Consider the following 23,666-nt stretch of genomic DNA (forward strand, 5'->3'; position numbering starts at 1 on the left):
AAATTGATTATGGGGATAGTTGCAAAATTCTATGAATGAATATACCCCCAAAAAACCCCATAGATCGTACACTTAAAATGGGTGGATTCTATCTCCATAAAATAAAGCTATTGCCCCCTCCCCGCAATAAAGCTCTGACCCTGAAACCCTTTGTCCGCGGCTGTCTACAGAGGAGATTCCACAGGGGAGTCTGAACACTTCTGGGTTCAGAAGCCTGCCTCTCCCAGCCCCTTCTCCCCCACTTTTCCCCACTCAGACACTCACCAGCCACCTCGCCACCAGTTGCTGAGGCCTGCAAGGTAATCAATGAGCTCCTATGAGGACTAGAACCCACATCCAAGCGTGTATTCATTCCTGCTTCCAGGGAATGGGCTCCGTTAATCACGACCCAAGGAAGAAACACCTCGCCTGAGGTCCGTCAATGCCAGAGAGACGCTCTCATGATGGCTTTGCAGGCGGGGGAGGAAGGCGGCCACTCACACCTGGCAGCAGGTGGTGGAAAGGAGACCCAGGCGGTCAGTTCTTGTGGTTGAGTCTCACCTGCTTGGCTCTTCTGATCCTGCTCATCTAAGCTGAACGCTGCCTGGTCCTAATTAAGACTGACTGCTTGGTGCTGAGCATGTGTCTTGAGAAGTTCCCTAGCTTAACCCTGATAGGCCAAGAGAGCCGGCCCCTGCCATATTCCAGCATGTCCTGGCATGTACCTGCACTTTCTGGAATGTTCCATAGCCTTCCCCTGGACCCGCCTATTCCCCAGCACAGACTTTTAGAGCCAGGAGGATCAGCCTGCCTCTTTTTCGAGAGGAGAGGAACTTGGCCCAGGGAAGTTTAAATGACTTGCCCCAACTACAATGCAGGCTGTAGGTGACTCAGGCACAGTTTTTTTTTTTTTTTTTTTAGATTTTATTTATTTATTTGAGAGAGAGAGAATGAGAGAGAGAGAGAGCATGAGAGGGAGGAGGGTCAGAGGGAGAAGCAGACGCCTCGCCGAGCAAGGAGCCCGATGCGGGACTCGATTCAGGGACTCCAGGATCATGACCTGAGCCGAAGGCAGTCGCCCAACCAACTGAGCCACCCAGGCGCCCTCAGGCACAGTTCTTGATGGAACTGCTGCTTTCAGTTCTTTTTCCTTCTGAAGGTCAGCAAGCCTGGACTGCCCCCTTCCCCTGCACTGTCCTGGTTCCAAAGACGGTAGTACGGAGGACATGCCCTCAAATTCTACCCTTTGCTTTACCAATATTATTTAATTACATGTTATACTCTTACTATTCTCGTTAATGGTTACAACCTCATTTAGATAGCCCTTTTTTAAGATTTTATTTATTTATTTATTTATTTATTTATTTATTTATTTATTTATTTATTTATTTATTTATGAGAGAAAGAGAGTGAGCAGGGGGAAGAGCAGAGGGAGAGGGACAAACACACCCCCTGCTGAGTGCAGAACCCACCACAGGGCTCGATCCCACGACCCTAAGATCACGACCTGAGCTGAAATCAAGAGCCGAACACAACCGACTGAGCCACCCAGGTGCCCCGGGATACCCCTTCTGATTTACCCTGTACGTACAATTCACTCTGGCCCCATTTTACTGGCTGTCACAGTAAATCACACATGTGGGCGCATTTTGCATGAGGGTAAAACTCACCTGGCCTACAACGAAGCATTTTCAAGTGAACAATTCAGTGGCATTTAATATATTCACAGTGTTGCACGACCACCGCTTCTGTCTAGTTCAAGACCTTTTCATCCATCCCAGAGGAGACCCCGTACCCGCAAGGCAGCCACAGCCCCCTCTCTCCGGACGTGGGCAGCCAGCAAGCTGCTTTGTCTCTGTGCATTTATCTACTCTGGAGAGCTCGTGCAGACGGAGTCCTACCACCGTGGGCTTTGTGCCTCACTCTTTCACCGGCCATCGTGTTTTCAAGCTTCATCCACGTCATAGCATTTATCAGTGCCTTCTTACGGAAATGCGCATATTTTAAAACGACATGCTTGGGTCAATGAGAAACACACCAACTCCCAAACAGAGGAGATGGTGCTTTGATCCAGGTACTTAGCACCGGGGTCAATGGGTGGTTTTGTCCCCTGAGGGACATTTAGCAATGTCTAGAGGCATTTTTGGTTATCACAACTGGGGCATGTGCTGTGGGCATCTGATGAGTGGAGGCCATGGATGCTGCCCCGCCCCCTTCAGTGCATGGGACAGCCCCCCGCCCCCCAACAAGGGATGATCTGGACCAGGCTTCCAAGAGTGTCTGTCCTCAGTTCCTCACCTGATCTGATCCCACGTTGCAGTATGTCCCAAACTCAGTTGTCGTTAGGAACCACGCATGCTTTTTTTTTTTTTAAAGATTTTATTTGTTTATTTATTTGAGTGAGTGAGCGAGCTGGGAGAGGGGCAGAGGTAGAGAGAGAATTTCAAGCAGATTCCCCACTGAGTGAGGAGCCCGACACGGGGCTCTATCTCACGACCCTGAGATCATGACCTGAGCCAAAATCAAGAGTCGGATGCTTAACCAACTGAACCACCCAGGCGCCCCAGAAACCACCCATGGTTTTTTAAAAAATACATACTCCTGAGCCCCTCCCGGGCCTTCTGAATCTGAATCTCCAGGCAAAAGGCCCAGGGATCTGTAGTTTGGCAAGCATGAGGTGAATTTCAGGACCAGAAGTCTCTCTGTTATGGATTGTTCAGTGGTCCCTCGTAAATCACTTGGTCTGTGCCTCCATTACTCTATCTGTAAAATGGGGATGAAGTTTTTCCTTTCCATCTGGAAGCATTCTTGGCAGGATTGGTGAAGACAATATGCAAAGAAGCGTTAGTACACAAGATAACCTTATAACATGCAAGGCAATCCTAAAATGATAACGTTCTTGTTTAAAATCCCAGGAGCAGGGCACCTGGGTGGCTCAGTCGTTAAGCGTCTGCCTTCAGCTCAGGTCATGATTCCAGGGTCCTGGGATCCTGCATCAGGATCCCTGCTCAGTGGGGAGTCTGCTTCTCCCTCTGACTCTGCCCCTCCCCATGCTCATGAGCACGCTCACACTCACTCTCTCTCTCTCTCAAATAAATAAATAAGAACAAGGAGCCTGCGTCTCTGTCTGCTGCTGTGTCCCTGGACCATGCTACAAGTCCAGGAAGCACTCCTTGAAGGAAAGAGGCACAATCGAGTCCGTCACATCAATGATAGAGCTTTGAAATGAAAACCAAACCCCAGACCAGGCTCTGCAACTTGGGGGCACACGGGAGCCCCATGCAGACATCCCTGGGCTCCTCCCTCCATAAAAATATATTCAAAAGTGTATTTTGGGGTGCCTGGGTGGCTCAGTCAGTTAAGTGTCCGACTCTTGGTTTTGGCCCAGGTCATGATCTCAGGGTCGTGAGATCGAGCCCCACGTCGTTGAGCTCCTCCCTCAGAGAGGAGTCTGCTTGTCCCTCTCCCTCTTCTCCTCCCCCTGTGCTCACTCTCTCTCTCTCTCAAATAAATAAAATCTTTTATTTTTTATTTATTTATTTATTTTTTAAAGATTTTATTTATTTGACAGAGAGAGACACAGCGAGAGAGGGAACACAAGCAGGGGGGGTGGGAGAGGGAGAAGCAGGCCTCCCGCGGAGCAGGGAGCCCAATGCGGGGCTCGATCCTAGGACCCTGGGATCATGACCCAAGCCGAAGGCAGACGCTTAACGACTGAGCCACCCAGGCGCCCCTTTTTAAAACCTTTTAAACAGTTAAAAAATTAATTAATTTTAAAAAGCAATAAAGCAGGGGAAAGTTAACCAGTGCAACCACAAAGAAAGGCTCTCAGTGATATGGGGAAAGAATCCTGTAATTCCATGGTCCAGATGCCAACTGACAAACATGCCATGATCACACACACACACACGCAGGAGGTCACTGCTGTGCTAACAGCTTCGGGTTTGAGAATGTGCAGAAAGGCGAGACCCCAACGCACAACCTCCCCACCAGCCTCATGATGAGGATTTTTTTTCTACCACTTTAATTTCAAACATGAACAAGAAATGTAAAATAGAGTTTCTAGAACTCTCCTAAGATGCTGTGTGTGTTCTTACCATCTATGCCCTCTCCTCTCTCAGCCTGGGACACCCTGGGAACAAAACGACAGAAACATCCCCACTGGACGTTCCCACAGTGTCCTTACCGGGGACGGCAAAGTCTGCTTGGGTGACGCGGCTTCAGGAGGGGGTCCCCACCGTCAGGGGCAGACACCTAGGAGAACTATGCAGCCCTGCGGGCAGATGTCCCACTTCTACCAACCAGAGGCAGGTGGGCAGAGCCACACCCCACCAGAATCTACCACTTACTGGAAGCCAGCCCTGCACTTCCTGCTTATCAACAGGAAATCAGGAGACAAGAGCTAGAGGAAAGGATTAGGTTTCAAGGAGGGCTGCTCTTCCAAAGAAAATGGGAGGAATCCAGTGATTCCACCCAGAGAGGGAGAGACAGCAAATTAAGTCGCACAGAGCAGCAAACAAACTTTCAGACTCCTCTGCCATAAGCTGCCTCCTACCAAGGAGAAAACACCAGAAGGACTTGCTCCCCTAGAGGATGAGGCGCCCTTCCCCACACATGCCGTCACTGCCCAGCCCTGTCTCCCCACCCTTCTCCCTCCTGGCTTGTAACAGTTTGTAATGTTAGGTTTATTTGCTGTCTCTCTCTCCCCTTCTATTGTCAATGCCACAAGGGAGGGGACAGCGTCCCCCTTCACTGCTGTACCCCAAGCCGGGCATACAGGTAAATAAGTTTGCACCTGAGGACTCTATTTTGGAGTCCGTAGCACCTTCCCAAAAGAGGGTCCACACAGAGGGCTGAGACGCGGCACCCACCCCTCCTCACTTTTCAGGCTCAGTAAGAGCCCCAGAAGGATTGAAGAGGGTTCCGATCAGCCCAGGAATCGAGGCGGGCCAGCCTGGGGGGCAACCAAACCCAGCTCTGTGGCCACCAGGCTGCCCCAAATGGCTCTTGTTGCGGGAGATGACCAAGTTCTCCATGCCAGCTCAGTTCGCAAAGGGGATCACTTGCTAGAGGGGGCTTTGCAATAGGAAACACGTGTTTAAGAAGCAGCAGGGAGGGGCGCCTGGGGGGCTCAGTCGTTGAGCGTCTGCCTTCGGCTCAGGCCATGATCCCGGGGTCCTGGGATCGAGCCCCACATCGGGCTCCTGCTTCTCCCTCTCCTTCTGCTCCCCCTGCTTGTGCTCTCTCGCTCTGTCCAATAAAATCTAAAAAAACAAAGACCGGCCTTTTCCAACCTTGTAGAGGTTAGCCCCTTGTTGCGATTTAAGTTAAATTAAAACCACTCTCGGGCGCCTGGGTGGCTCAGTCGTTAAGCATCTGCCTTCGGCTCAGGTCGTGATCCCGGGGTCCTGGGATCGAGCCCCGCATCGGGCTCCCTGCTCCGCGGGGAGCCTGCTTCTCCCTCTCCCACTCCCCCTGCTTGTGTTCCTTCTCTCGATGTGTCTCTCTCTGTCAAATAAATAAATAAAATCTTTAAAAAAATAAAATAAAAAGAAGCAGCGGGGAGGTTCTTCAAAAGTTAAACCGAATTGTCGTATGGCTCAGCAATTCCACTCACAGGTAGATACTCAGGAAAACCGAAAACAGACGTCCACGCGAAAACCCGCAAGCCAACGTGAACGGCAGCTTCCGCTGTTCATAACAGCCCAAACAAACTGTGGAGTGGGGTGTCCACACCGAGGGATACTTTCCAGCCACTAAAAGGGAGGAAGCACTGAGACCTGCTACAACATGGATGAACCTCAAAAACAAAAACAGGTTGCATCAAAGTAGCCGGACACGAAAGGCCACAGATCAGAGGATGGCATTTACATGAAATACGCAAACTAGGTAAATCCAGAGAAACAGAAGGCACAGGGGAGGCCGCCAGGTGCCCGGGGAGGAGGCAAAGGGGCATGACTGCTTCACGGGGGTGCAATTTTATGCGGGGGGGGGGGGGCGATGAGAATGTGCAGAATTTGGCAGGGGTGAGGGTTGCACAGCACCTCGAACATTCCAAACGACATGGCATGCGACACTTTCGTGGCAGGTGAATTTTAGCTTAAAAAACAGAAGCCCCCAGACCTGTTGGCAGGGCCGTGCGGGGCCCACTGCTCAGTCTTCCCAGGCAGAGCGGTGTTTGGTACCCCAGCTGCACGACCAGGCAGGAGTCAATCAGGGATAACACGAAGACCAGAGGTGGCAGATCGGAGGCTCCCAGAGGTCGCCCCTAGCACTCACTTTGCACTGTGATCCCTACACACATGCACGACTATACACACGCAGGTTCACAAACAACACTGTGCTCTGCGTTGCTCCGTCACACTCGCTGCACGCACCGTGAGGCTGATGCTGCCTAATTGGGAAACGGTGCACGAGAGCTTTAGACCCACTCGAACGTGTGGCACGTCCGCACCACGGAACACTATTCAGCACCCAAAACAGATGAGCTCTCAAGCCATGAGGAGACAGGGAGGAACCTTACGTGTGTAACGCCAAGGGAAGGGTGCCAATCCGAAGAGGCTGCATCCTGGATGATTCCAACTCTGGAACATTCTGGAAAAAGCCAAACTGTGGAGACAGTAAAAGGATTAGTGGTTGCCAGGGGCTAAGGGGGAGGGAGGGATGGACAGACAGAGCGCAGAGCAGTGAAACTAGTCTGGAGGATACTTTAATGGTAGACACATGTCATCACACCTTTGTCCAAACCCATAGAAGGTATGCCACCAGGAGTGAATTAACCCTGATGGAAACTATGGACTTTGGGTGTTAATGGGTCCGTGCAAGTTCATCAGTCGTAACAAATGTCCCCTCTAGTGGGGGGAGGCTGTGCATATGTGGGGAACAGGGGATGCCTGGGAAATCTCTGTACTTCCTACTCAGATCTGCTGTGAACCTAAAACTGATCTCAAATAGCTTCTTTAAAAGGGAAATAAACGTACTTAAATGCGTGAACATTTTCCTAATACTGAGATTAGTCACAAAAGTTAAATGTGCTAGCTGGTATCCTTGGCTGTGAACTGGGGTTTTGTGTGTGTGTGTGTGTGTGTGTGTTGTGTGTGTGTTTTAATCTGAGCCTTAGAATCTTGTTTCTTTCAAATTCTTAAGACTGGGGAAAAAAAACAAAAAACAAAAAACAAACAAAAAAAAACCCCTCCTGGTTTCTCTCTTTCATCGCCTTGCTGGATCTACTTACAATTCTCCCATGCACCTATGAAAAACAGACAGCTCATTGTAAACATTTGAGTCATAAATGCAGGAGATAACTTTAATAGGATCCAAAATGGAAATCAGAATTTTGGAAGTAAAATTCCAACGTCTCCATTTACTCCTAATAGAGATCTTTGAGCCCAGAATATCAGAGGATTTTAACATCCTGAACATGAGAGGCTGTTGCTGGGGAGAAAAGCGAGGCCAAGCTGTGTGAGTGTATGAAGCCACATTTATGAATAGCTCAGTGCCCAACAGAAGTGCTCACAGTAGCAACTGGGAAGCCGACTGTCCTAGAGAAAACATTTTCATGGGTAGCGCTGTGGTCAGCCAGGAACCAGTCATGTGCTTCTAGTTGGCTTAAATAGAAGCTATAACTAACTGAATGCTTTTTGTTAACAAGACACACACCCCACACTTTTGCAGAAACCCACCTCTCCTAGACGGACTAACAGCAGGTTAAGACAGACAGCCATTGGGGGCTTGAAATTGGCAGAATCCTACTTTGAGGTCTAAGCAGATATAGGGCTCTTCCATCAATTGAATGTGATTCCGTGTTAACAAACTTAACTCTGACGTCCCCGATGCCAGAGGCCAAACAAGAGCCTTTTAATTTGTAACCATATATGAGTAAGCCCACACTCCGCACAATACAAGGCAATGACAGATGGAGGCTTCCTACTCCAGGCATCTGACATTATTTTTAGTCCCACAGAGTGTATGTTTTATGGTCCTTGAAATAGGGCTCTTGTTTTGTAGACTCTGCATATATAATTAATAACAGCTTGAGACAATTTATATACCCCCATCTGAGCAAAACCGCTGAATATGCACAGCCCTCATTTTGTCAAACGAAAGGAAAACACACGCTCAAGATCGGGTGAGCGGCAATTTTTTCAGGACTGTTGAAGTTAAAGAGTTTAAACGACAACGTCGGCCACACCAAGAGGACATGATTGTCCTGTGCCTTCCGGAATGAAGCGTTATCACCAGGTAGGAGAAGGGTGGATGACAGTCATATTCCCGGCAGAGTTAACAATGCCCCCCTTCTCGCATCTCACAAATGCCCCGATCAATTAACAAAGCATGTTTTGTTTGGAGAATGAATGAGGACAGCTTTCTTCTGTGCATTTTATTAAAACTTGAAAGCTATGCCTTATGCCATAGATAATGCCTCGTGAGCTCCAACAGCCTAACGTCCAAATCGGACTCGCTAGCCATCCACCCAACTCACCATCGGTCATCTTGACATGGAGGGATATTCAGCGAGTCTGACGTTTTTATCATGAAGGGTTTTCTACCATCATGGAACAAATAAAGGTTCTTTGTATCAGTGGCTGGAAACGCAACACAAGACCTTTCTTCACACCGTAAGAACTGATAAATAGTTCACTGAGTGAACCAAAGACTTTATTTTTTCAAAAGCAGATAACACCAAAGTACTATGTAGTATCCGTATTTGTTGCAAAAATAATTACTGGAACTATCAAAACATCGAATGAATAAGCTGGATCACTGGTTACAGCTATAATTTTTGGCCAATATACAGATTTTCGTTCCAGGTCTAGGCTTGATTTCTACATATTATTATTCACATGCATTCCCTGTGCCTATTTATTATCAAAACGGGGACTCTCAAGAAAGTCGAGCCCAGCTTTATCTTGATTTCGGAGATGACGCAGCGCTAACCGAGAACTCTGGCTTGTTGATTGAGTCCTAGAAATCATGTCTTCTGATGTCCTACAACAAATTCTATTTCTGAAAAATAAAATCAGAATTTAGATTCCTTTGAAGCGTCAGGTCCCCAAGCTCTCCAGCACCATGGTACCCAGATGTGCTCACCCTGTGCATTCCTCTGTCTCTCTAAACACACCACTGGGTTTCCCAAAGAGGTCCCCCTTGAAGAGTCCCATTACAGATGTTTTTAAGAACTGCACTAAACCCAAGTAGAGGCAGTGGATAAAAGGATAAAATTATCCATTGCTTTTTCTGTTAAGGACCAAAAAAAAAAAAAAGAATGCATTGATCACTAGGAAGTGGTAGCAATCATATGGTTAAGAAAAATGGTTCTATATTTCAAAATGAAGACGAAAAGGAAGTCAGAAAAAACGGTTGTTAAGACAAACAATTCCTCTAGAAGAAAAAAAGCCCTTCCCCGGAAGGGGCTGAGGATCTGGTGCCGAGAATGGAGTTGGGGGGCGGGGGGCAGGTCCGCGGTAAGAGCCAGCCCTGCATCTCCAGCTCACATGTAGGACCTCGTGGGTGGGAATAGCTCCCCCTGGCACTTAAAAAAGGAATGAAGAAAGTAAAGTGAATTTGTGTGCTAATGAAAAGCCCACAGTGGCAGGCTCTGAGAGCCAAGCCCTTCGCCGACGAGGCAAAGATTTTTGTCACCAGAAATGGGAACAGGTGGACGGACGCAGGCACTAAAGGCGGGGTCGGCCGTATTCGGGCCAGAACAGTCTCGAAAAATAAGGCAACCTGTGGCTTCTCAGCTTGAGACCTCCCCCCAGAAAGGCCCACGGAGGCAAGAAGTGAAGTCAGCCGATGGCCAATCGCCAGAAGATATTCCGATGGGGCAACAGTCAGGTGGGGTGACTTGGCGACACGGTAGGCGGGAACCAGCACTCGAGGTGAATGTCTTTGCATGTCCTGTGCACACCTCCAAGCAGCAATCTCTGGGGTTCTGGAGGAGGTGTGTTACTTTTGCGATATTTTTTTCCCCCAAAAGAAGACACGAAGGTGAAGCCCCTGGAGAGATGCGGCTACCGAGGCGGGACCCCCCCCCACACACACACACCAGGGGCGGGACGGGGTGAGAGGCGGAGAGCGCTTCCGGCAGCATGCGGTGCCCTGCACGTCGGGCCGAGTCCTACAAGCGCTTGTAGGTGCCCAGGAGAGCTTTGCAGTTGGGACAGTAGTGGTCCACGTCCTGCAGGGCATCCACACAGAAGGGGATGAAGCAGCAACCCGCTATGCACCTGGAGGACAAAAACAGACACAGAGCGTGTCACCCTCTGTCACAGTTGTGGATGGTGGCCACCGAAAAGATAGGTCGGCCGTCCTAAGCCCACAGGAACTCTGGTTGTGACCGTCCTTAGGACCAGGGTCTTTGCAGGTGTCATGAATGATCTCAAGATGGGATCGTCCTGGAAGATCCAGGGGGGCTCCCTCAACTCAAAGACTGATGTCCTTACAAGAAGAGGAGGGGATACACAGAAAGACAGGGGGGGATAAAGGCCACGTGACGATGCAGGCAGAGACTGAAGTCTTGCAGCCACGAGCCAAGGACCCTAGAGTCTCCACCCGAGCGAGCACAGCACCTTGACCGTGGACTTGTGTTGCAGCTTCCAAAATTGTGAGAGAATAGATTTTTTTTTTTTTTTAAAGATTTTATTTATTTACAGACACAGCGAGAGAGGGAACACAAGCAGGGGGGAGTGGGAGAGGGAGAAGCAGCCTCCCCGCCGAGCAGGGAGCCCGATGCGGGACTCGATCCTGGGACTCCAGGATCATGACCTGAGCCGAAGGCAGACGCTTAACCATCTGAGCCACCCAGGCGCCCGAGAATAGATTTGTATCGTTTGAAGGCACCACGTTTGTGGTTCTCTGTCCCGGCAACGAATACAGCAACCCACACCGAGCCTGTTCTCTCGAGACGGACCGTCCCGGGGGTATTTTCAGCTCTTGGGGCATGCCAGCGTCTTTCAGTCTTAGACTGGGGTCAGTGACCTTCTTGTGTCAAGGGCCAGATGGTACATATTTTAGGCTACACAGACCTCGTTCTGCCAAACCCGCCACAGATAATCTGTAAACAGTGTGGTACGTTCCCATTGAACTAAAATGGGCTGGATTTGGCCCCAGGGTTGTAGTTTGCTAACCCCGGTGTCTAGACTGATTATTCTTCCATATGGAGAGAGCGCTTCTTACGGTAACCACCAAACAAAATTCCCCAAATAACATCTCTTAATGTACATAATCCATTATCTGTGCACCCAGGCAGGAGTTTCAGACAGCCTGTGGTAGAATAAGAAATAGATCTGGTCTCTCTCCCCAGTTCCTGGCAATTAGCTCCAAAAGTCTGGGAATGTCCTGAGTGACCGGAGTGAGTGCCTTCCGTTATTCAAAACAAGCCCCTTTCAATCACACCTGATTTTATGCTAATAAGGCAACCAGGGCAGGGTCCCTGCCTTAGGATAGGGCTGGTCACCAGAAAGATGCTTGGTTCGTGGTTCCAAGGTTAGAAGTTTCAGCCCCAGCCACAGACCTCAGGGAGGGGACAGGCGCTGGGGTCAGGTTATAAAAACACTTGAACAACTATATTTGGAGTGCTTCAGGATTGGTAACCGCATCCTCGTGCCAAGAGAGCGGGTAACACCCCAGGTCCACAGGGACACAAGCTCTTGCACTGGGGACCCTTCTTGACCTCGTCCTCTGTCCCTCTTCATCAAGCTGTTGCTCATGTGTGTCCTTCATGATAAACTGGTAAATGTAAATAAAGTGCCTTCCTGAGTTCTGTGAGCTGCTCTAGCAAATTAGCAAACTGGAAGAAAGGATGGTAGGACCCTCAATTTATAGCTGGTTGTCAGAAATCCGGGTGGCCTGAGGCTTGTGACTCAGATCTCTACTGGGGGGCAGTCTAGGGCACTGGGTCCTTAAGCCGTGGGCTCTGCACTAACTCCAAGTAGTGTCAGAACTGAATGGAATCACCAGACACCCAGCTGCTGTTGGAGAGCTAGACGGTATCAGAAAACACCCCCACAGCCTTACAACCAATGTTGGTCCAAATTTAGTTAAAAATCAACATTTTATAACGCAAGCATGGGGAATATAATCCATAACACTGTCATAACTTGACAGGGCGACAGATGGTTAACAAGACCTATCATGGTGATTTTATAATGTATAAAAATATCGAATCACTATCTTCTAGGTCTGAAACTGATATACTATTGTATGTCAATTATGATTCAATTAAAAAAAAACAAAAAAACAAGTTACAGGAAGACAATGATTTACATAAAGGAGAAACAGGATACAGCCTGATGAGGAAACAACCTCATGCAAAAAACTTCCTCCTATTGCCTAAGTTTACCCAAATTCAAGTAAGGGTGCCTCAGTGCATTAGCACTAAACCTTACCGCACGCTTACGAATACAGAGCTCCGAACTGTGGGACACACATATTCTTATTTTATCCTCAACAACCCCCCTGGGCGGGAGCATTACTACCTCCAGTTTTCAGAGGAGGGAACTGGAGCACAGAGAGGTGAAGTCACTTGCCCACAGTCACACAGCAGTGAGAGGTAGGACTTGAACCCACAACGCCATGTGAAGGGAAGAAAAGGAGGGAGGGACAGAAAAGCTGCCTCGATTTGAGAGCTAGATCAGCAGAGGCTGACATTCAAGAGTTCTCATCCTGTCTTTCCCTGGTTTCTAAGATTAAAAAAAAAAAAAATGCATTTTAATAAAATGCCCAAGGACGATGAGCTTTTATTTCACATTTTTGGTCCAGGGACTGAAGAGGTCAGCCTTCACTGCAGTCCCGTGGGCAGGACAGGGAATCCAGTGCCAAGAAACCTGTCTGCTCTCCTTTCTACCCCCACTGAACATGTGTCCTCAAGGAAGCTAAGCTCTCCGGGGCTTTGCACCTCCCTTCGAAATGAAGAAGAGAAATATCATTCCTTCTTAGGCTAAGCCACAAACAGGAACAAGCCAGTTGTGCGAGAGGCCAGGGCTCCTAAAAGAGAAACGCACAGACACTGTTTCCTTCAAGGGAGAAAACAGAGCCAGGAATAAGGCCTTTATCTGTTTGGGGAAAAATAAATAAATAAATAAACTGTGCTTCCTCAAATTTCTCCCAGAACAAAAACTATGATCTCTTTCAGTATAATACCCTTGGGGCAGACATAAAGACACACTTTCCCTGTGTAGACCATGGGAAAAATACTCGGGGTCCTAAAAGGATAAGAAATGTTGAAGAGAGGACTGTGAAGTATTTTAATGTGCAAGTTGTTCAAAGCTTCTCTCACAGTCGGGCAAACATTATTATTTAGGTCGTGAAATTCTTCAAGAAAAAGAAAGAAAGAAAGAAAAAGACATTCCTCAGAATGTTGATTTTTTTTTTAAAGATTTTATTTATTTATTTGAGAGAGAATGAGAGAGAGCCAGTACATGAGAGGGAGGAGGATTAGAGGGAGAAGCAGACTCCCTGCTGAGCAGGGAGCCTGATGCGGGACTCGATCCAGGGACTCCAGGATCATGACCTGAGCCGAAGGCAGTCGCTTAACCGACTGAGCCATCCAGGCGCCCTCTCTTGTGACATTTAAATGAATTAGTTTATGGAAAGTACTCAGGACAGGGCCTGGCACATATTAAGTGCCCATCACATATGAGCTGTTTTTTTTTTTTTTTTTTTTTAAAGATTTTATTTATTTATTTGAGACAGAGAGGATGAGAGACAGAGAGCATGAGAGGGAGGAGGGTCAGAGGGAGAAGCAGACTCCCTGCCGAGCAAGGAGCCTGATGCGGGACTCGATCCCGGGACTCCAGGATCATGACCTGAGCCGAAGGCAGTCGCTCAACCAACTGAGCCACCCAGGCGCCCAGAATGTTGATTTTTAACTACGACCGATGCCGGGGCTGCTGTGCTTGCCCTACACGCAGGGAGTGGTCTGAGCGGCACAGACGTGCTGCGGTGGAGAAATCCTGCAAGAGAGGAACTAGGAGGAGCCTGGGGGCCGAGTGGGCCCCGGACTTACCCCAGCAGGCACAGGCTCCCGCAGGAGAGCCAGGTGAGGGCGCCGGCGTTATAGGACAGCTGAGTCACGATCACCTTGTTGCAGGAAGGACAGTACATCTGGACCGGACGGTCGAAAAAGGAGACAGGCCGCTGCACGTACACGGTCTGCACAGCAACTGCGGGAACAGGTAGGGGCGATCGGTGAATGGGGAAAGCATCCATCAGACAACCGGGGGGGGGGGGCCTGGTCTCCACGGGGGGGGCTGGCCCACCCACCGTTCATGAGAGCCAAACGGGGGGAGCCACCCAAGTGTCCACGGGTGAGCGAACGGATAAGCATGATGGGGGCTGGCCAGACAGTGGCGTCTCGCTCGGCCTCAAAAAGACATTCTGCCCCATGTTATAACATGGCCGAACCTTCGGGACAGGACACTGAGGGACGTAAGCCAGCCACGGGACACACACAGCAGGATTTCACGTATATGAGGCACCCGGATCATCCAATTCACAGACAGAGAAAAGACGGTGGACGCCAGGGGCTGGGAGAGGGGCAGGGGGTAACGGGGAGCTGCTGTTTGGCATGTATAGAATTTCCATGATTACAAGATTTAAAAAGTTCTAGAAAGGGGAGGGGGTTGGGAGGATGGGTTAGCCCGGTGATGGGTATTAAAGAGGGCCCGTTCTGCATGGAGCACTGGGTGTTAATACGCAAACAATGAATCATGGAACACTACATCAAAAACTGATGATGTAATGTATGGTGGTTAACATGACAATAAAAAAAGTAAAAAAAAAGTTCTAGAAAGGGATGGTGGTGATGATTGCACAACAATGTGAATGTGCTTGTTAATGCCACTCAACTGTACCCCAAGAGACGCTTCCGGTGATCAATTTGACGCGACGTGTATTTTACCAAAACAGTGGCAGATTTCCAGCATTATCATTTGGGGCGCTCTCCACGCCCCCGACCTCCCCCGCCATGTGAGATGGGGAGAAGTTCCTGGAGCTGGGATTTGGCTCAGCATGACCAGGCTTTCGAACCCACTGACCACGGAATCGGGTGGGGAGTTTACTGCTGATGCAGGTTCCTTCCCCCCCGGGCCCCCACCCCCCCGGCCAGGACATGAGGAGTCAGCAGGTCCAGGGCAAGGTCCCCAGAAGGCTCTTTCAGCAACCTGTGTGGTTCCACGAAGGTGGTTTGCAGATGGTAACTCCAGAAACAGTGATATGACGGGGTTTTAGCCTCAATTTTCTTCATCCATAGATTAGTGGTTGCCAGGGGCAGGGGGGAAGGGGTTTCTTTCTGGGGTGGTGGAAAGAGTCTGGAATGAGTGCTGATGTTTGCACAACTCTGTAACTATACTGACCACACCGAATCAGGCACCTTGAAAGACTAAACTCCAGGGGATGGGAATTATATCTCCGTAATGCTTTTATTTTTAAAAATGGAAGTAATAGGGTTGTTGCCAGGATTCCATAACATAAGGATAGTAAAGCAGCTCACAGTCCAGGTCATGGCGAACCCTCGATTACACAGTTCGTTCATTTCACATGGGGCTCTTGACTAAGTCCAACGCCCAGTGATAAGGCTGGTATTTACTGAGCCCGGGGACGCTGGCCCAGGCTTTGCAAGGAGTCTGGGAATCGAGCTGACACATGAAATGAGTACATAAAATCGTGCTAAAAAGAGAAAACGATAAGAAAAACTCGTACAGGCGTTCACAGCCACCAGAGGAGAGCCCGGAGTGATATAAATCGTGAAGTCCTTAGCATTCAGAATGTTTTTGGGTTTTGGCAAAGTTGTTTGAGCTCGTATTTCTGTCCAAGTGACTTCCTTCTGTTCCTTTCTGTGGTGCTGGAATGCCATTTCTATAATCTATGTGTTAGGGGAAATTCATTGTTGTCCAAGCCAACAGGACTTAATACTCCTAGAAAGACTCTCCTTCCAGAAAAGCAGTATTTAAGCATACTTGACCACTCACATATAAACTGTATTAAAGTCTTTTTTTTTTTTTGGTGCAATAAATTATTGATCAGAGCATGATCAGTCTCAAGTCACCTTGTTCTCTTCTATCTGAAGGGTCAAAGTTACTTGAACACGACGACAATAGCTCACTTTTATCAAAGGATTACTCATAGAACTTTATTTCATCTGAACAACCCACTGATGGAGGCACTTGATGAACCCTATTTTATAGGTGGGGAAACTGAGGCACCAGGCGGTCAGGCGAACCCAGGCAGTCTGACTCACGGGCCTACTCTCTGAGCTGGCGATTCCTCCCTCCTCAGCTGCTGGGGATGCTGAATAAGCTACGCACCTGGGCACACCTGGGCGGCAGGAAGTCCCAAGGGGCAAGGCCACAAAGAAGTTGCCGGAAGGCAGGGAAGCGACGCAGGCGTGGGCTGGGCCACTGTCTGCTCACCAGCTCCTAACTCCTGGCTGTTTCTTCTCCCCCCACCCTCACTGCAGCCCTGGCCTCAGCAGGAAGGGTGGGGGCCCTTAAAAGCCCACTCCCATTCCCCAGTTTCTCTGGGATTATTGGTGGGCCTCTGTGGTTAGCACAAAGGGTCGCTTTGCGGCTGACTTGGGAGAGCTCATAAACTGCTTTGTTAGGGAAAAGATGCGAGCCCCCGAGGCGTGGAACCCAGAAGACCAGATGGGACACATTCCAGGACGAGGGGTCTAGCTGGACTGACCGGCACTTGGCTTAGACCCTTAAGCAGACGTGCTTCCGTGGCTCCCCTGATTCTCGCAGAGTTCCCAAGGCCAGGGTGGAGGGCCAAGGAGAAGTAAGGGGGGCATGAGAGGTGGCACGTACTTGCATTGGCGTTGGGGCCGGGCATTGGCTGCGTGTAGTAGGCAGGCGGATTCATGCCCTTGCCGTCCGGGCCGGTCACCAGCCCTGTGGTCGGCCCCGGCACAAGGGCAGGAGGCATGGGGAAGTAACTGTTGACGGCCACTGTCTCGTCGTAGGATGGGGGTGCAGTTGGCACCGAGGAAGGCCCGGCGGCCGCCTGGTAAGATCCTGGAACAGACATTTCACCTAAAGCAAAACCAGAAGACACGGGATCAGAAATGCGAGTGACACCCCCCTCTCCCTCTCCCTTTTCCACCCGAATCTTCCAATTTCTACCGGACAAACAGAAAACATGAAGACAAGGCTTGTGTGCAGCCTTGTCAAAAGCCAGAAAGGGAGCTAATGTCCCTCCCAGACCCAAGAATGATCACCCTAACAAGGGATTCCCTAAATGAAGCTAAAAGGTAAATACTTACAACCCCAAATCATCAAAACCTAGAAAAATGCCATGGGCACACATCACCCCACTTAAAGCAGAAGCTTTTCTTCTTCACACTTCAAAAGGACCAAGTAACAATGGCCTGCCTTTCACCTGGAGCATTGTCTGCTTCTTTTTAACCACTGTGGTTTTTACTAAAAGCATTTTAGGGGCGCCTGGGTGGCTCAGTCGTTAAGCGTCTGCCTTCGGCTCAGGTCATGATCCCGGGATCCTGGCATTGAGCCCCTCACCGGGCTCCCTGCTCCACGGGAAGCCTGCTTCTCCCTCTCCCACTCCCCCTGCTTGTGTTCCCTCTCTCGCTGTGTCTCTGTCAAATAAATAAATAAAATCTTTAAAAAATAAAAAAAATAAAAGCATTTTAGATGCCGGAAAAGACAAAGGCATTCAAACTCAACCACAGACTAGGAAGGCAGAGACGGACACACGGTGTGATGCCATTTACATCCAGAAGCAGGCAGAATGAGTCACGGGCCAGAAGTCAAGTCGGGGAAGCGGTTGTTCCTGGAGGGGTGGGGAGTGGAGGCTGGAAGGGGGGGTGCGGGGGTCTTCTAAGGGGCCGCTCCTGTGCTTTTTCTTCACCTGGGGGCGGTCACATGGTATGCACACTACATGAACATCCAAGTGGTACAATTACGATGTGTGCACTTTTCTATTTGTATGTTATAGTTTTAAAAAGTAAACACACACACACACGCACGCACACGCTGGCTCCCATTTGGAGAAAGGAGTATCAGAGCCAGGCACATATTTATTTCCTTTTGTGAGGGCAAAGAAAGGGTCCCCCCCACTCCCGCTCCTGCCCCCCCACTCCCCCTCCAACCCCCCCCCCTGGTGGGGGCAGAGCTGATGCCCGCCTAGAATTACGTGGCGGTACCCAGGGTGTGTTCCTGTTGCAGCCCTGCGCACGGCGGCCCCAGCCCCGGGGGCGGCTGGAAGACACAGTGCGGCCCTTGTGTCACCGTGTTTTTCTAAAGGGGCAGGGCTCCTGCAGCCTCAGAAGATCCATTCAAACCTGCCTCAGGAGAAATGGGGAAATGAGCTCCCAGGGCGGCGTGCCACGGTCCTGCCGCCTCTTCCCCCCCACACTCTGCCTCATCTTTGGGAACCCATGGGAAGCGGAGGCAGCAATTAATTCTGCTGCGGGGAGAAGGGGAGACTCCTTCGAGGAAGCTCTCTGTCTTTAAGCAGAGACGGAAAGAGATTTCTCTGGGGGAGGAGAGGACAGGGGATTTCGGAGGGGAAAGAGAAGCATGGGAAAGTGGACACATGTCAAAGAGAGTCAATAAATAAAGCTAGACAGGTTGGGGCCGGGTTGTAGGAAATCTGAAAGCCCTATGGAGGTGTTTGGGATTTACTGTATAAGTCTGCCCGCTGCAACCTTGTGGAAGAATGGAAATGTTCTCCATCTGGGCTGTCCGATACAGTTGCCCAGCAGCACCCCCCCCCACACACACACAACACTCAGCCACTGGCATTCAGTGCGGCCTCTGGGACCCAGGAATTGAATTTTTACATTGTATTTCAAGGTTACATGATTTAAAATTTAAAATCCAGGGGAGCCTGGATGGCTCAGTCGGTTAAGCGTCCGACTCTCGATTTCGGCTCAGGTCATGGTCTCAGGGTCGTGAGATCCCACCTGACGTTGGGCTCTGCACTCAGCACGGCGTCTGCTTAAGATTCTCTCCCTCTCTCTCTGCCCCTTGGCCCCACTCGCATACTCTCTCCCTCTCTCTTAAAAAAAAAAAATAAATTAAACAAATCTAATACACCATGCAATTACTGGAAAATTCCATAAGCTTACAGAAACTTAAGTTTTCCCACCTTTCCGAGGGGCAACTTGGCTATGTGAATCTACTTTTCCAACAGCGAACGTCATGGGCTCTGAATCTAGATCAAACGTTTCTGACAAAATACTAGCATCCAATTTGGGATATGACGTCAACATAAAATACACCCTGGATTTTGAGAAATTGTAAAACATTCACATGAAATATTCCATTCGTAATTTTTTTATACTGGCAATGATAACATTTTAGATAAGTGAAGTTAAGTAAAACGCATTGTTGCAATTCCTTTCACCCGTTTTTGTATTTTTTAAAAACATGGCTACTAAGAAATGTTTAAACTACCCACGTGGCTCACACTTTCCTGCTTCTACAGGACGGCAGAACAATGGAACACAGGGAGTCATGGAAGGTTACAGAGAAGAGGAAAGGTCCATCCCTAGAAAGCATAGATGAAGCAGCTCTGTCGGAGCAAGAGGCAAACCTTGGAAGGGCCCTGAGTGTTGGGGGGGGGGATGGTGGGTGGGGGCCACATCCAAGTCTGCGGGGACAGTTAATCAGGAGGAAGGCAGAAGGGGAGCTGACGAGATCGCAGGGCATCTTTGTGCAAACGGGTCCCGGGTATAAAAATGAGAAAACGATTGTGCACAGTGGTTATACAATGTTGTCAGTTTCCTCTGACAGATGGGAACAGAAAAGCAGAAGGAAGAAGGGAGGTAGCCCCAGGACACTTCTTCACCAGGCTCACCCCCCGAAGCTAGCTGATGTTCCTTCCCCAGGAACACCGCCCCTCCCACCCCCGCCCCCAGCTGCCGCTTCTGGCCCCACCAGACTCCGGGTGGGGGCCGGCCGCCTCCCTTGGTGCGCTGGAGGAGCCGCACGTCAAGGACTCGCTGTCCCTTCCTGTCTCAGGAAAGGCAGACCCCCAGCTGCCTACACAATTTATTATGAAAACTGACTCACAGCAGAAAACCGCAGGGGCCGAAAACACCGGGGCGGACAGAGGGCCTAAAATAGTACGGTGTGCAGCGGACAGCTTTGGGAGGGGGAAGGAGATCTTGGAGTGCCCCGAATTGTGCAGGAAAAAAGAGCCTGGGGCAAACCGCTGGGAAACAAGGACTCAACTCGGAAGCCGAATCCCTCCCCTTCAGAACCACTGCTCCCTCCTCCAAAAGTGACCCAAGGCAGCTGAGTCTGTTGTCCAGAGCGGACATGAGGTGCTGGGGGGACGGGGGGGCTCCTTTCCTCTCAAGGAAGGAAAGGCCTGCGCTTCTGGAAATCAAGGCCGGCCTGCTTAGCGCACGGGCATCCTGGTCTCGTGGCTGCAGCCTAGTTTCTGAACTTGAGGACCCTGCCTCTCGGGAACATTGATTTTGTCCCAAACAGCCTCGTAAACAACGCTTAGGATGCTGAAAAGGAACAAGAGCGGCGGGCTAAGGGAGTGAAAACAAAACAAAACCCGTAAGCAGCTGGTTTGAAGGCTTTTCTAAATAAATTCCACAGCCTCCCTTCCCCAGGCCCCAGGCCAGGAAATGCCACTTCGCTCATTCCTCCTGCTCTTTCTTCTCCCCACACTCCCCCCCCGCACCCACCCCCGCGCCCATTTCAACTGGGCTTCCCCAGGGGGGCAGGGGGCCCAGCTAGCCACCCACCGCGCCGCCCCCTCCGGGGAGGGTCTGCTCTACCTGCCACCACCTCCTGGTCCTTGCCCCCCAAGGCGGAACTCTTCAAGGGGGGCAAAGAGTCCCCCTCCCTCCCACCCCCACCCCCACAGATATGCACGCACACACACACACACACACAGATACAGATGCACCTACAGGTACACACACACACAGTCCACTGTCCCCAGAGAACCCTTGTCCCTCCAGATCAGGCCACCGATGTGCTGAGGTGTGAGCACAATTCCATCTAATACCTGTGTGCTCCTTTTCCTGGGACAAAGAGGAAAGCATCTTGGAGTTCAGCAGAAGAGCAAAGCCATAGTTTTGCCACCGAAAAGCGCGGCCTCGAGCGCCCCTTCTGTGGCCCTGGGCGGTTGGCTGGGACAGCCAGGTTGTCATAGTTACAGGGAGCCTCCAGCGGAGGAATAAAGGAGCCAATGAGGGGGTCTCCTTCCTCCCTCCCCTCCTTGTTTAACTTTGTTATTAGGCCCCTGAGAGTAGTTTTTCTTGACTGCCCGTTTAAAAGAACTCGTTAAAGGCGATTCTCCATCCACCTTCCCCCACGCATCCCCACAGAGATGAAGGAAATGCTGCTCATCAGGGTTGGGGAGCTCCGTGTTCCCCACCTCAGAATGGCTCTGCCATGACTTCCAAATCCACAGGGAGGCATTCCAAACTCACCGTTCAAATCAGAAAATGTGACCAGGGCAGCCCCACAGGCCCTACACCCCGGAGACCGTGCTCAGCCCAATACCCTGCAGCTACCATCCTGAATCTGTGAAGACTTAGGGAACTGGGGGCCCTGCGTCTCCATGCTGCGCTGAGGCCCCAGGTCATGAAGCCCAGGGTGACCAAAGGCCACAGGAAAGGAGGCATGCCTAATGCACAGAGAAGCATTTCTAATACAAGAAGGGCTGGAGGCGGACCTGGAAATTGGCCTACGACCAGCCGCAGGATCCTGGCCCCCACTTTCTCACCTGTCAATGTGCCACTTGGAATTTTGGGGCCCCTAGCTGAAAACTCCCTTTGTTCCAAGTCTCCACGATTTCCTCAGTGAGAGATTCTCTTTTTTTTCCACATTTTTTCTTTAATCCACTTTTTAATTATTATTGTTATGTTAATCACCATACATTACGTCATTAGTTTTTGATGTAGTGTTCCATGATTCATTGTTTGCATATAACACCCAGTGCTCCATGCAGAACGTGCCCTCTTTAATACCCATCACCAGGCTAACCCATCCTCCCACCCCCCTCCCCTCTAGAACCCTCAGTTTGTTTTTCAGAGTCCATAGTCTCTCATGGTTCGAGAGATTCTCTCTTAAATGGGCAGTGAGGGGTATAAGGATATTTAATCCTGGGCTTACGGGACTGAATCCCAGGAGTAGCTTCACTCATCAAACCTGGGTACAGAACAGGATTTCTCTGTCTTGTTTTCATTATAGCTGCCTCCACCCCCCCACCCTTGCCCCCAAGGAGAAAAATAAAATTATATTTAAATTTAATTAATTAATTTAAATATAATTTAATTTCTGCCTAACAAGAGAAAACAAAATACTAAGAAATAAGATTTCGTTGGATAGGGTTGAGTTTTGGAGGGCCACACACTACTGTAATATCTAAGACTTGTTTTTTCTTTCTTTTTTTTTTTAAACCTCGCCCCTCCCCCAAAACTGACTTCCACTCCTCTGGGTCCCCGCTGAGAGAATGGGGGAGAGAGGTGTGGAATGAGGTATTTGGGTGCCAATGAATTTCTTAAATCACTGATATTTGTTCCTTCAGTATTTCCAAAATGTGTCTCCTCTTTGTTTGCCATTATAAATGCAACTGTCTGAACAAATTTTAACCTTTTACTGACTGAGGTCTGAGGTCCCTTACATCTGTATATTCTTTTCCAACCATGCTCAGCTCTCTCACGATTTAACCTAATGAGCCACAACCAAGGGAGATGGGCAGGGTGAAGGTGACCAGCCCGGGGAGCCCTCCCCTCTGCCTAATGGGGCCAAGCAGGATGGGACTGGCTGGGGTCACTCCTCTGAGTCTTGAATCTGCATCGAATCTGCTGGATTCTCACATAGGAAGAAACTGAAGGGTGCTAAGGGTACCAGATAACCAGGCTGTTTAAACCATACCTCAGAATCTCTGAGTCCAGAGGTCCTGGTCTGAGCAAAATCCTATCCCCGTCAACTACTCCCCGCCCCCACCCCAGGTTCACAGCTGCATTAAGATGAACCATAACGGGCTCTTACTTTGCAGCACCAGGCTCTGTAATTCACATCCTCACGCGTGTCATCCCATGTGGTCCTCACACCGCTGAGCGGATTATTGTTATCATTATCCTAACTCACACAGGGAGAAACTGGGGCCCAGAGAGGTTAAGCTGCGTGTCCAAAGTCACAAAGATGGAGGAGGCATGGCTAGGGTTTGCACCTACATCCGGTGGACTCCGGGCTGCTTTTGACCTCACCGAACATCTCCGAGGCCAGGAGATGCAGATACAATCAACAGCCTTGTTTTGCACACCTTACCCCCAAATGAAACGTGAAAATACGGGAGCAACACGCTGGAACGCCTTTCTCTCTCTCTGCCTCTCTTACGCGTGTAAAAAGATGCATGTCCTGCAGACTCTCACGGCACACACTCAAGACAGGGAGAAAAAATACCTATTATGGATTCCAACTAATTTTGTCACTGATGACTTTGTGAATTAAAACAATCTGTTTCTTGGGGTGCCTGGATGGCTCAGTGGGTTAAGCAACCAACTCTTGGTTTCGTTCGGCTCAGGTCATGATCTCTGGGTCCTGCGATCGAGCCCTGTGTTCAGCGGGGAGTCTGCTTGGGATTCTCTCTCTCCCTCTGCCACCCCCCCGCCAAAATAAATGAATCTTTAAAAAAACGATAAACAAAAACGATCTGCTTCTCTAATAAGGATCAGGGGGCCAGGACCTTAGTAT

The 23,666-nt window shown here is 49.8% G+C and overlaps 2 protein-coding genes across 2 annotated transcripts in view; both read right to left on the reverse strand.

Annotated features, from left to right (window-relative positions):
* The window catches only part of LOC123844460 (uncharacterized), a 171,511-nt gene extending 163,303 nt beyond the window's left edge, over nt 1-8,208 (reverse strand). The window contains exon 1 of the mRNA XM_064592561.1: nt 265-8,208. The gene's annotated coding sequence lies outside the window, so the exon portion shown is untranslated. The remainder of the gene's footprint in view (nt 1-264) is intronic.
* Nucleotides 8,209-8,602: 394 nt separating this feature from the next.
* The window catches only part of LITAF (lipopolysaccharide induced TNF factor), a 28,597-nt gene continuing 13,533 nt past the window's right edge, over nt 8,603-23,666 (reverse strand). The window contains exons 2-4 of the mRNA XM_045874981.3: nt 16,788-17,012; nt 13,988-14,144; nt 8,603-10,208 (exon numbers count right to left, since the gene is read on the reverse strand). Of these exons, the coding sequence (XP_045730937.1) occupies nt 10,100-10,208; nt 13,988-14,144; nt 16,788-17,007 (486 nt within the window). The 5' untranslated portion in view covers nt 17,008-17,012 and the 3' untranslated portion in view covers nt 8,603-10,099. The remainder of the gene's footprint in view (nt 10,209-13,987; nt 14,145-16,787; nt 17,013-23,666) is intronic.

The sequence above is a fragment of the Mirounga angustirostris genome, unplaced genomic scaffold (assembly GCF_029215605.1).
Source record: "Mirounga angustirostris isolate CCGP_5_RB_7025 unplaced genomic scaffold, mMirAng1.0.hap1 SCAF_5, whole genome shotgun sequence".
NCBI classification, from domain to species: domain Eukaryota; kingdom Metazoa; phylum Chordata; class Mammalia; order Carnivora; family Phocidae; genus Mirounga; species Mirounga angustirostris.